Source organism: Trichogramma pretiosum, unplaced genomic scaffold (assembly GCF_000599845.2).
Source record: "Trichogramma pretiosum strain Unisexual culture from Peru unplaced genomic scaffold, Tpre_2.0 scaffold32, whole genome shotgun sequence".
Taxonomy (NCBI): Eukaryota; Metazoa; Arthropoda; class Insecta; order Hymenoptera; family Trichogrammatidae; genus Trichogramma; species Trichogramma pretiosum.
Window position 1 is genome coordinate 293,871 of NW_019641641.1, and position 12,110 is coordinate 305,980.

At 39.5% G+C, this 12,110-nt stretch overlaps 1 protein-coding gene across 1 annotated transcript; it reads left to right on the forward strand.

Moving 5' to 3' along the window:
* Positions 1–3,682: 3,682 nt before the first annotated feature.
* On the forward strand, positions 3,683–8,564 carry LOC106652763 (forkhead box protein C1-A-like). Its single transcript, XM_014371895.2, has 2 exons — positions 3,683–5,510; positions 6,350–8,564. Exons 1-2 carry the CDS (start codon positions 4,039–4,041, stop codon positions 6,450–6,452), a joined length of 1,575 nt encoding a protein of 524 aa, XP_014227381.1. The 5' UTR covers positions 3,683–4,038; the 3' UTR covers positions 6,453–8,564.
* The last annotated feature ends 3,546 nt before the right edge of the window (positions 8,565–12,110 follow it).

A 12,110-nucleotide genomic window follows, 5' to 3' on the forward strand; every position in this document is an offset into this window, starting at 1 on the left:
CCGGAAACACACGTTCGTTCGTAACCACTGGGGAATTTTTCTCGTATTTATCTCCCTCCCGATTACTTCTGCTCGGCTGGAAGTTAATCAAAAGTAATATACAGATGCGCAAGTGCGGCGGTGCAGCACACCGCAATATAATTACCGATTATCTCGGCTTGACTTGTTTACTAACAGCTGCATTTATCGCGGCTTAATAATTCGCGCAAAAAAGCGACTCGCACTTGTGTGCACATGGCACAACAGCTGACGTCGCATCGGGGCTTATCGCGTCGATACTCGCGCTTTATTGAAATAACTTTCTCGTGTCAATTGCAGAGCTCGAGTTAAAAAAAATCACGCAATTAACAAGTTCAAGGTTGCGCACTCGTATCCCAATTTTTGCTCGTTTTCCGCCTGTCGCGATTCAATAAACCGTGCAAAGCGCGATCCGCCTTCAAGGTGAAATTTGTATATTTGTCCAAGATTTTTGTTATCTTTTGTTACCTTGTCAATCGTTTCGCGTGACGAATTCACGCGCTCGCCAACGTAACGTGCGTGCAACATTGTGCTCTCTTTGTCAGTGCTCGCGTGCATCGCTTCGTGCTTCCGGAACGTATCGCAGCAGCAGCAAATTCCACGTGAAATACGAAAGCTAATTCAAATCGAGCGCATGGCAAATCATTCCCCCCTGTCGGCAGTCGCGGTAGCGCCAAGGCGAAAACTCACTGCGGCTTGTCAGCTCGAACGGCTACAGAGATACGTATATATTGCTCTATTGAGATTGCTACGTGAATACTATCGAAATCCGCAAGTGGGCCGCATCGGCGGCAGCAGCAGAACGTCTGATCTCGTCGTGCGCGCCGCGCAACCCTATCTGCACCAAACCAACCGCACGGCTAATCCGCTGGCTCTATTGATATGCTGATGCGTGGTACTTGTCGCGCGAAATTGCAACCAGTCGAGCAGCAGCAAGCTCGAGCTCTTCTCTGTGTGCCGTAGCTCACCCCCTGCGATAGTCCCCCCCTCCCCCTCTCCTCCCTCTCTCTCTCTATCTCTCTTCGCTCGATTATACATTGTCCCTGCGGCCGTTTTTTGTTTGACGTTCGCGCCTGCAATCCTATCGTTCCAGCGCAGCTATGCGCTTTTTTTCTCTGCGATTCTCATATATTCCCCCGCTTCTCTCAATTTTCCGCTCTGTTTTCCCAAGTCATATACGCGCGGCCTTTTCACTTTTGTGCCTAGCCTAGGCATCAACTGGATGGACCGTCATCAATGCGAAATTGCAGTTGCGATTGATACACACCTCGCTGATCCAATGCAACTTTTGCTTTTGTTCAAATTTTCCTAGAATTTACATGAAAATAGCGGTGTTTTCATTGGCTTCGTATATGCAGCTTAATTGCTCGTACATTGACGATAGTTTCAAAGATATTTTAATAAATTTTTATATCGATTGTCTTTACTTGCGATATTTATTTTTTATAAATGCAGGCTAACTATAGTATAAAACTCAAAATCTTTTTTCGAAAAACATGTTCAAACTCGAACAAGAAACAATCAAACTCTATTGTTGTTAAGCTATAAAACTTGTAACTAAAAGAGCGAATTAAACTGTGAGTGGAAAGTTTAAATATCGTGTAGCGAAGCGTGGCGTCGCGCCTCGGGCCTTTCTATACTGGAATTGAAACCCTTCTTGCTCGTCTATTTTCGCAGTTGCATTTAAATGAAAATTAGGCACGTCTTGTAGGGTATACGATCATCAATTTCTCACAAACTCATGCTTACGCTTCAGACTCATGAATATGCATACGTAGAGTGTTTCACGAACGAGATCGTAATAATTTCTCAGAGCAAAAGTTTAATTTGCTACGAAAAATAGTTACACTAATAAAATTTTAATTTTTATAACATTAGAAATATCTGCTTATGTTTAAAAACTCCAAATCTCTCTAGTTACATTACAATAAATCATGATGAGCTTAAAACTTGCATAAGTGGAAAGAAAATTTCTTTGTCATTCTGCAAATGTAATTTATTATCTGTCGAGAAAAATTGTAACAAATGAAAAGACGACTAGTGAGAAAATTTCCATACGTTTTTTACGGACATAAAAGCTTTTCGTCGTCAAGTGATGCTACGTTTTAAAACTTTGTGCAAGTTGAGGTGTCCTCGAGTGTTTATACTAGGTAGGAGTCTGAACCTTGGAAAAACAGATGGCCAATTGAATCTTCTCTCAGCCCCTTTTTCAGCCTTTGAATGGAAGTATTTCTTCAATTCGCGCACGTCTTTATTGCTTTCACCTCATGCCAATTTTTTGCATGATGCTCGATTTTTGTAAGGGTTGGGCAATTTTCCGACTTTATTTGATTTTCTCAAGCTTCGGTTTTTTCGTTCCAAACTTTTCTATTGATTATTATTGCCATTTTTTGACTGAAATAATTGATATAATTCGGAGAAATACCGCTCAACACTGTTCTTATTCCTATGTTTTTATAAGCCATTGTCTGAGAATCGTTCGAGGGTGTGAACGTAACGCTGGGTTCTCATCCAACTATAAATGAGGAACAAATATGAACGTGCATTATATTACGAGGATTCAATTCATTCGGAGAAACCAACTTTTGAATATCGATACCTAGTCGAATATTTGATTGAAAGTTATATGAAGATGTTTGTTTTATCCCATAAAAATAACAAAAAGATCACTTCAGTTTCTAATAAGAAAAGTGGTTTCTAACGTGCAATTTACTTGGAACTTCTTGTTTTTGATATTTATATTTTAAGGTGAAATTTCGTTTGTACTGAGAGTGCAATATTTTGCGGTTAATTATCCTGATTTCAAGTTTTGAAAAAATCAGCTCCTGTCATTGAATAAACACTGAATGTTTTTCACACACTCGTTGTTAATATATCATATCGTTTGCTATATCCTCTAATTTTTAAGTACTTATGAAACGTTTGTTTTAAATTTTCACATGCTTTTAATTAGCTCCTGAGATATGTTCAATATCAGCCCATAAAAAATCCAGCGGCAGTGCCATCTTATTGATAAAAGTACTTTTTTTTCTATCTGCAAGAGACATTCATTTCGAATGTAAATTTTTTGTTCAATTGTAAACATATAAATTTGTATTTTATTATTTTGTGATAATTTATTATACTCGTGGAGTGTAAATTTTAGTTTTTGGAAAAGAAGAAATCTTTTTTTAATATTGACACAGCAAGTTGCAACATAACTTTTTAAATGACTGCTTGCAATTAAAAGTGATTAAAAGATAAGCCCGACGAATATTCGGTAAGAATTATTCGATCGAATATTTGTTAATAACATCGTAGAAGATTTACTATATAGAATGTTGTCAAGGTAATTGAGTTGCTGAGTTAGGGAATTTATTCGCCTTTTGTCCTTCCGTCTCCTAGATGCACTGAACGATCATTATAAGCGTCCGGATCTAGTGCATTTGGCGTATACAGGGCTCTCGCGCGCAGGAAACGAGAAAGTTCGTTCGGAGTTTCACCCACGCAAGCGAGGGAGGCGTGTCTACTCCGATGAGTCTGTCAGCGAGTCGTAACGCCTCCTATTGGTCAACTATGGACCAATCGCGGCAGCTCCCCCCTTGATTGAGAGAACGACGCCTCTACATTTTTCGGCTGGGTCAAAGTAGATTAAAGCCTTGCTGCTCGCACTCAGCATCAGTACTCTGCCGAGCCTCGACCTAGTCAAGTCGTACGTGCTCCCAAATTTTCGTGGCTTTTCCAACGCACTTGTAATCGAACGCGCAACGCTTTCAGTGTTAGGCTAGTGAGTGGCGTGATTTTGGTGACTTGTTTCTCGATTCTGCATCATCTCTTTAGCACATATTTTCTGTGTAATCTTCAGAAATTATTAAATAAATCCGAGTGATGCTTTTATACTCAATCAATCTGTGTTTGTAATCAATGTGTGCTTGTGTTTTGACGAGGTAAAATAAATAAATAAATCCCCGACACAAACTTTGCCGAGGAATTTTGTGCGGCGATTTTCAAAAAGCGAGCGCTAAGTCATATCGCTCGAAAATGCACGCTTTGTATCAAGAACAGAACGCATTTTACAGGCACGCCTCCGCCGTACCAGTGAATCTGCAGTCGAGCTACTCTGCGGTACCGCTGTCCTCGAACTATTACGAGGCTCAGTACCGTTACTCGAACTACGCTTCGGCGTCAAACTACGCACTTCCTGGTCTCGGTTCGCAGCACTTACACCCCGGCTCCAAGGACATGGTGAAGCCACCGTTTTCCTACATTGCCCTGATCACCATGGCGATCAACGCTTCCCCCGACAAGAGGGTGACCCTCAACGGCATTTATCAGTTCATCATGGAACGCTATCCCTACTACCGAGAAAACAAGCAAGGATGGCAAAATTCCATCAGGCACAATCTCAGCCTAAACGAGTGCTTCGTCAAGATACCGAGGGACGACAAGAAGCCAGGCAAAGGAAGCTATTGGTCTCTCGATCCCGACAGCATTAACATGTTCGATAACGGCTCGTTTCTCCGTCGCAGGCGACGGTTCAAGAAGCAGGATGCCCTCAAGGAAAAGGAGGAAGCAATGAAACGTCAGAATCTGCTGGCGCAGACCAAGGCTTTGAGCATCGAGGATACCAAATCCATAAGTATTCCTTTGATGATCTCGCCAAGCAGTATGAGCGACTCGAGCATGAACGCGACCAACAACAATAAGAAGCACAGCTCGGCCGAGCAGCCACCGGCGGGTCTTTGCAAGCCCAAACACGAGCCCAATCAGGACAAGTATCTCGAGCAGTCGAGTCCGGTGCAGGACATGAAGAGCAAAAACAACGGCCAGAGCGTCATACAGAGCGCTTTGGTCCACGGAAATCATTCGAGCGCGCATAATTATCGGGTGCAACATATTCACCAAACATCGGCGATTCAGGATGTCAATATGACTGTTCTTGACCCGGTTAATCATACAGTTGATGCCATCATTAACAGCCGTGATCAGGCCCACAACATTATCATGAGCAACGCGACAGTGCAGCAGCAGCAGCAGCAACAGCAGCAACAACAACAGCAACAACAGCAACAGCAACAGCAGCAGCAGCAACAACAACAACAACAACAACAGCAGCAGCAACAGCAGCATCAGTTGCAGGCACACCACAACCAACAGCATAACTTGATCATGAACACAGCCAGCCCCAGGGACTTGGTAGCCGGCGTGACGACGACGACCGCTGCGAGCACGGCGGCCGTCGCCGCGGCCTTGATAGCTACTGCACCCGCCAACTACGGCCATTCCGTGCCGAGCAGCGGCATCGCCAGGCCCAATATATCGCCGAGCGCCATGTACCCGACCTACTGTCCGACGCCCTACGTCATGGAGCACTCGGACTACAACCCAGGCCCGAGGACTCATCATAACAGCGGCCTCGGTCATACGCAATGGTACCAAGAGGCGGCCAGCCCCGACGCCGCTGCGGCTGCTCTCTACCATGACCCCCAGACAGCCAACTGCCAGATGTACAGGTAATATTGTCTTTTCTTTTTTTCTTCTTTTTTCGTATTGCATGAAAGTATAGATAACCGGAACCGATCGTTAAATTACGCGAAAATCGCTCAATTGCGCGTGAATCCAAGGCGCCTTATCGGCTTTGTTTGCCCTGCCGAGCGCGCTTCGAAGCGCTGCTCATAACGCTCGCGTTGATAATGACTCTCATGGTAGCGTCTCGCGAAAGCCGTCATAAAAACAATTGCCTTCCTTACTTCCGCCTGTCGCGCGTCGCTAATCTAAAAAGCGCCTAATGGCACTTTCTCTACTTTTTCTTAAGTACATCACGTCTTCGTGTTTCGTCGGATCATTCTTCGATATAAATATTATCCTCGTTTTAACGTGCATTATGTCTCGCTAATTGTTTGTTTTCTCGATTAATCAGAGATGTTTCCACTTTTATCGCTTTGTTTTTTCAATTATTTTCCGACCTTCGGCGCTTTTTTCCATTTCTCTGGCAGGTATCACGCCGGTCTACAGAGCGTCGGCATATCGACGAAAAATCAATTTCAGCAATTTGCTTTTTTCCATCTAGATAAAAGTTTTCAATTATAACCAACCAATATTGACCATCGTGCGCGTTCCCATTTATGTTTTTACCACTTGACATTAAGCAAATTTTTACACCTGCAGTCAATACTCGCAGTGACTGATGAGTAAATGCGAATTAATTTTTTATGCTCGATGATTATCAGGTGCAATGAATGTTTTTCGCGTAACTTTCGCGAAATTTGTTGAATATTTTACGAGCCCGGATAATACTCCGATAAATCTCTGAAAAAATGTCACATAACGAATTTTATATGCATGATTACAGAACAAGTCCAACGAATCCCACACCTGTGACTTCTGCGCCGTCGACGTCGCCTCTCTATCAGCGTTTCTATCCGGAATGCCATGGACCGAATAACCGATACTGAGAGTATCGAAATTCAAGATCTCACCATCATCATCGAGATCTTGAATTGTCTCAGCACCAGACCCAAGAACAAATTGCGCCTCATACCTACGACTCCAGTGGCCTCGTGTATGTTAAACAGGAGTGGATACCTCCGAACGAAGAGGAGTGGAATTAGATTTCCTCATGAATTAGCGGAATGAGATAAAATTAGATGAAATTCGGATGAAAAATCAAATGACAAGCGTGCGCCATTCTCTGTACTGCTTGTAATTTGTGCCGTGCTCTATATAAGGGGAAAATATTCGGACTTGCGTCAAAGGACAAAGAGAAACGAGCGAAAATATTCCTTCTTCTGATTAAGCGCCCAAAATTTTTTCTCGTTTGTATCAGTGTATGCGACATGCACACGCGCCAACTGTGCAAACTCAAAAGTTGTGTTTGCCGAATCGTCATCGTATTCTGTAGAGGTCGATTAAAAGTTAAACAGTTACGTGCGTCGCGGTTACTTTCTTGCATTCGGCAATAATAGCGCATTTACTTCGCAGTACACAAAAATCGAAGATATCGTATAGCTATATAATATAAATACGCGATTGAGCGCAGCTGGCTCAACGTATTGCATTTTCTTGTACAAAGTTGTAAAATATGAATATGTATAGACGCATCCCTAAAAATTTGTGATATTCGCGATAATTGTAACAAAGTCATCAGAATCCCCTATGCATATAACGTTTACCAATTAAGAAGATTTATCTAGTATGGCAAAAGTTAGTATTTATGAAAATACTTAGAAAATAATAAGGCCAGCCTCTTGAATTTTAATAAAATTATTGTAAATATTTCTCAGGTAGGAGTAATCATTAACCAAATTGATTGAAATTTAATACTAATAGATTGATAACTTCAATAATAAATTTGGTAAACAAACTACCTTGCATATAATACCTATATATTATAAATATGTATATATGTACAAACCTATTAAAAGTATATGTACCTTTTCTTTAAAAAGATAAAGATTTTCTGCATTGCACGATCATTAGTATATGATGAAAAGTGAAGCCCAGGCCGGTAAAGACTCGAAATGAGAATTTTGCCCATACCGTCAACCGAAAACCTCATTTTCATAATTGAAAATGTTCCTAATTGGTAACAGTTCTGGAAGAATTCAAACATACGTTTTGATTAGTATCAAGACTTTTTATTACGACTCTACCTAGACTTCATTTTCTATCATATAACAATGATCTTAGTTGCCATGTGCAGTAAATATTAGGCAATAAGGAACACCCTACTGTACACATATTACATGCATATACGTACGAATACACTTATATGTATGAGTGAAGAGCACCTTATGTAGCAATAAAATTGTAATATATACTTTATAATCAAAAATTATAAGTGTACGGTGCGAATGAATTTATGTAACTTGAAAATCTCGGAGCATTTATAAATATTTAAATGTACGATTTGTGAGAGAGAGAACTGAAATTTAATTTATTATTTATTTGTTGATGAGTACTGATTCTACAGTTCTTGTGACGCTAAAAGATGTCGATAAGTGGCATTTTTACAATTTTTGACAAAACGCATATTTTGCTAAATTTTTATTCAATTTTTATGAAATATTTTGTCACAAAATCGTTCAACTTATCGTGATAAAATATCTTTCCATTCAGCTTGATGTACACCGACGATAAAAACAAGTTTTTGCCAATATCTCTTTTCAACCTCTTGTTAAAAATGTGTTCCATTATTATTTTTCATAAAAAAAACGCGAGCTTCAGCTAGAAAGTAGGTAGATCTCTGTAATTGTTGTGAGTGTTACTACATATAAAAATCAAAAGCTGTAGGTAATCAAAGAATTATACTATTACATAGAAAATTTATGCATAGATTGAAAATATATGTGTACGTGCGACGCTATTATAAATATACAATGATCTATTGTTTTGTGCGCCGATCGAGCCTGAGTAGATAATCATAAACGCTGTGTTATACGCGAAATTGTCTAACTGTTGTCAACTCATGCATATGTTTATAGCTCACACTACTGTAATAATAATATAATAATATAATTACTCTTTAGGGGATAGATATAATTAATTATAGTATAGACTAGCGAAACGAAAATACGTCAAAATAAATAAAAGTATCGATCACAACTTGTGCGTTCTTAATCAAATTTTCCCTCAACTTTTTCAAAGCTAAAAACATGTAACCCTATCATGTCGAGTAATGCCACAAGTCTGCGTGAATCTGGATTTTCTATATATGTTGCGTATTTATGGGGGAAGAGAAAGAGAGACTCAAAGGGTGCGTACCATATATATCTTCCTATACATATATATTTATATATGTGTGTATCATCGGAACTAAAAGTCTTACGCCCGATCGTAGCCAATTGTATGATCTAGTAATCCATTTGGTGTTCGAGTCTCTCGATTTTATCGCGTCAGACGGTATGGTGTTATGTTCGTACCGCTCGTTCAAATCGGACTCGTCACATAATTGTTCTCTGTGCTGATAATGCACAACAGAGCAGGATCCACTGGTAAGCCTTTCAATGTACACCTACACAAAACGTATGTACACACACATAGGCAGCAAATCGTATCGAATCCGGAATGTATATGCGCATATACATATGCACGCTTAGATATAAGCACAAGTGCAGGGGTTCATCATCTCAATATCAAAGAACAATTGGTACGCCATAAGCCTTTCTGCTTGATCCGCAACACGTGCTCCGAGCAGATGGATCCTCTTGATAACGCGGTATATATCGTTACACGCAAACTAAATCTTTAGTTTTCAAGTTTCTGTTTCAGAACTCGATAACGCACATTTTCACATCTAAATTTTTATTTTTCATTTTTACTCATGCTGATTTTTTGATAAATCCACCATCTTAATTAAAACTATTTTAAATGGTTTCACAATTTTGACTTGGAAAAATTTCATTCATATATTTTTATAACTACGTTATTGATCAAATAATTCAATTTTACAGATATTACGTTACAAATATAAGCTTGTGTCAACAAATGTGTCACCCTGCTAATACTCTCCTAAAAGCATTTTTTCAATCCTATAATTCACCTATTGACAAATCCATCTGTAAGTACTTTTTACTCTACTATTTACAGAACATTAAAACGATAAACTCCATTCATAGATATATATATATACTTTTTTTATAAACACATAATTATAGTTTGGCAAAAATATTTATATTTATTAGATTTATAAGGAGAAATTTAATGAAATCAATTAATACATCAACAAGGTAAGTGAAAATTGAAATTAAATTAAATGTTTGGCATTTCATTCGCTAAGGTCTGTGGTTTAAAAGACATTCGAACGAGCATATATAGACCAAAGTCGACGCGACGGCCGTCGGCCTAGCAGTTCATCGCATGTGCTTACAATACGAGAAGAGTCAGATCGTACTGTATACGTACCGCCAACATTCACGCGGTCGTTCGCATGTGTATGTGCAGACTCTCTCCGACTCCGTTTCATGCAAGCAGTTCGATTGCGTACTTGCCGCAGCCCAGAAGAGAAGGATATTAGTGGTTATCTATAATGATGCGCAAATGAAATTCGCGCGCAGGGCTGCAGCTGCTTTATTTTGGTTTCGCGAATAGCTAGGCGTGCTGTCGATTTTCGTTAATTGCCTAAACATTTCGTACGGCTCTTTGACTTGCGTTGCCAAGTCTGACGATTGTGATGTTGACCACACAATTACACAGAGCTGTGGTTCTTAGCTTGTTTTTGGTTTACTATTAGCCGAGTTTCCAATTGGAAAAAGCTGCAGTTTTTTCCACATTTTTAGCGAATATTTTACATGTTGAAATATAAAATTTTTTTATTAAAATATCAGACATTTAGTAAACATTATAATGGGCGTTTTACACGCGTTAATATTTCTTCCTCGTATTGATCCATTATTACTTGTAAATTGAACATTTGACTTACTGTTATATTTTTTATTATACTACATTATGTACATTATACAACCGTTCTTACCATTTTACTATAGCTTTCTTGCAAGGGTGACATTCAAATAAAGTTAAAAAACCATTGTTTTTTTAAGCTGGTTTGATATCGAATAATGAAATGCTGGAATCCCTGTGTTGGAAACGCCAAGTAACAACGCCTCCAAAATCAGAATTTAATTGAGACATATATTTTAGATACAAGGAAAAAGACCCTGATGATTTTGATGCTTCGTAATGTTTTCTGCAGATATTGTCAAAATTTGGTGTGCATAAGTGTAGGTAGCATATACGTCGAATTTTTTTTTTTAAATTTACTCGCAGTCACGCTTTTGACAATACGACGATAAGGGCAGCAAATTTGATTTGACATCTCGGATGTTTATTTAGTGTCGGTATAGCAGCACATCGTTCGTCCGATCGTTCGGAAATGCGAAACGCGTGGAAGTTATTTCATCGCCAACATTGCATAGAATTTGCAAAAATTTTCGTATAGACGCAGGGTCGGTTGATAATTGATTCCTTTCAAATTTTTGAGTTACAATGAATTTAATATCATGTTGCTCCGCTATATTTGCCGAAGAACGCCAAACTTATGTAACCGAACATTATTTTACCTCGCATAGTTCATTCAAACCCGCGTACATATGCAGGGGTACATTAAACTACACTAAAAAACTTCAGCCGATGAATGGCTGAAGTAGAATTTCGTAGTCCCAATAAAAATAGAGATGGTTTTGGCTCTTCATCATAATACCATGTGTTACATTACGAGCGAAAATGCTATAGTGTGTATAAATTCGATAAGCAATGTTTCTGCACAGCACAGCGCTTACGAGCTTATACGAGGAAGTATCTTGAACTCTTCTCGTCAGACACTACAGGCCACCCGCAACGTTTACACGCCAAAGCGTCGGCAGCCGCGGCAACGGCAGTAGCAGCAACGCAAAAAATCGTATACTCTCACTTGTGTTTGAAACGCGCTCGCGAAAGCAAGAAAAAAAAAGAAAAAGAACGATGACGAGGTCAAGCCATTAGCGAGCGAGACTCTGGCTTCCGAATGTTTACCAAATTACACATGATAATGTAAGCATTTTTTCACGCTTTGGCCACGTTGTGTTTATGTCGCGAACACATAACTGCGGTAGCTAAATTTAGGGTGTCCAACCCTGTGCGCGACGTGCTCCAGTCTGCATGCCCTCAGGGACATGCAGGCCGTGTGCGTTTGCACGTTGCGTATACAATATACGTGTATTAACGAGGATGGACTCGGCTTAGCTGGCACATTGTTCCTGGAATCGTTTCGTGCTTAATTTACTTAAAAAGGTTTTACAGTTTTCAGTAAGAATTGCAGTATCTTTTTTTATCGATTGAATAGCTATCAAAGTGTACATCAAATAATGAATTCTCGTTCGGTTTTGCATCTCATTTCGAGATACTCACATCACTCACTAACTTCCACATCACCAACCAACTTTTTGAAATATTAAGACTTTTATAACAACTGATGCTAAGTCTTATTAGATCACTTGTGTTTTTTATTGACATTCCAAAATCTTAAAAAAAATATCAAAGTAAATCTTAGATGCTGATACATTGGAACACGTTGGGGAAGGATGAAATCTTTGAGGCATGACAACAAGTGAGCACCCTCAGTGCATGCGTATAGCTTG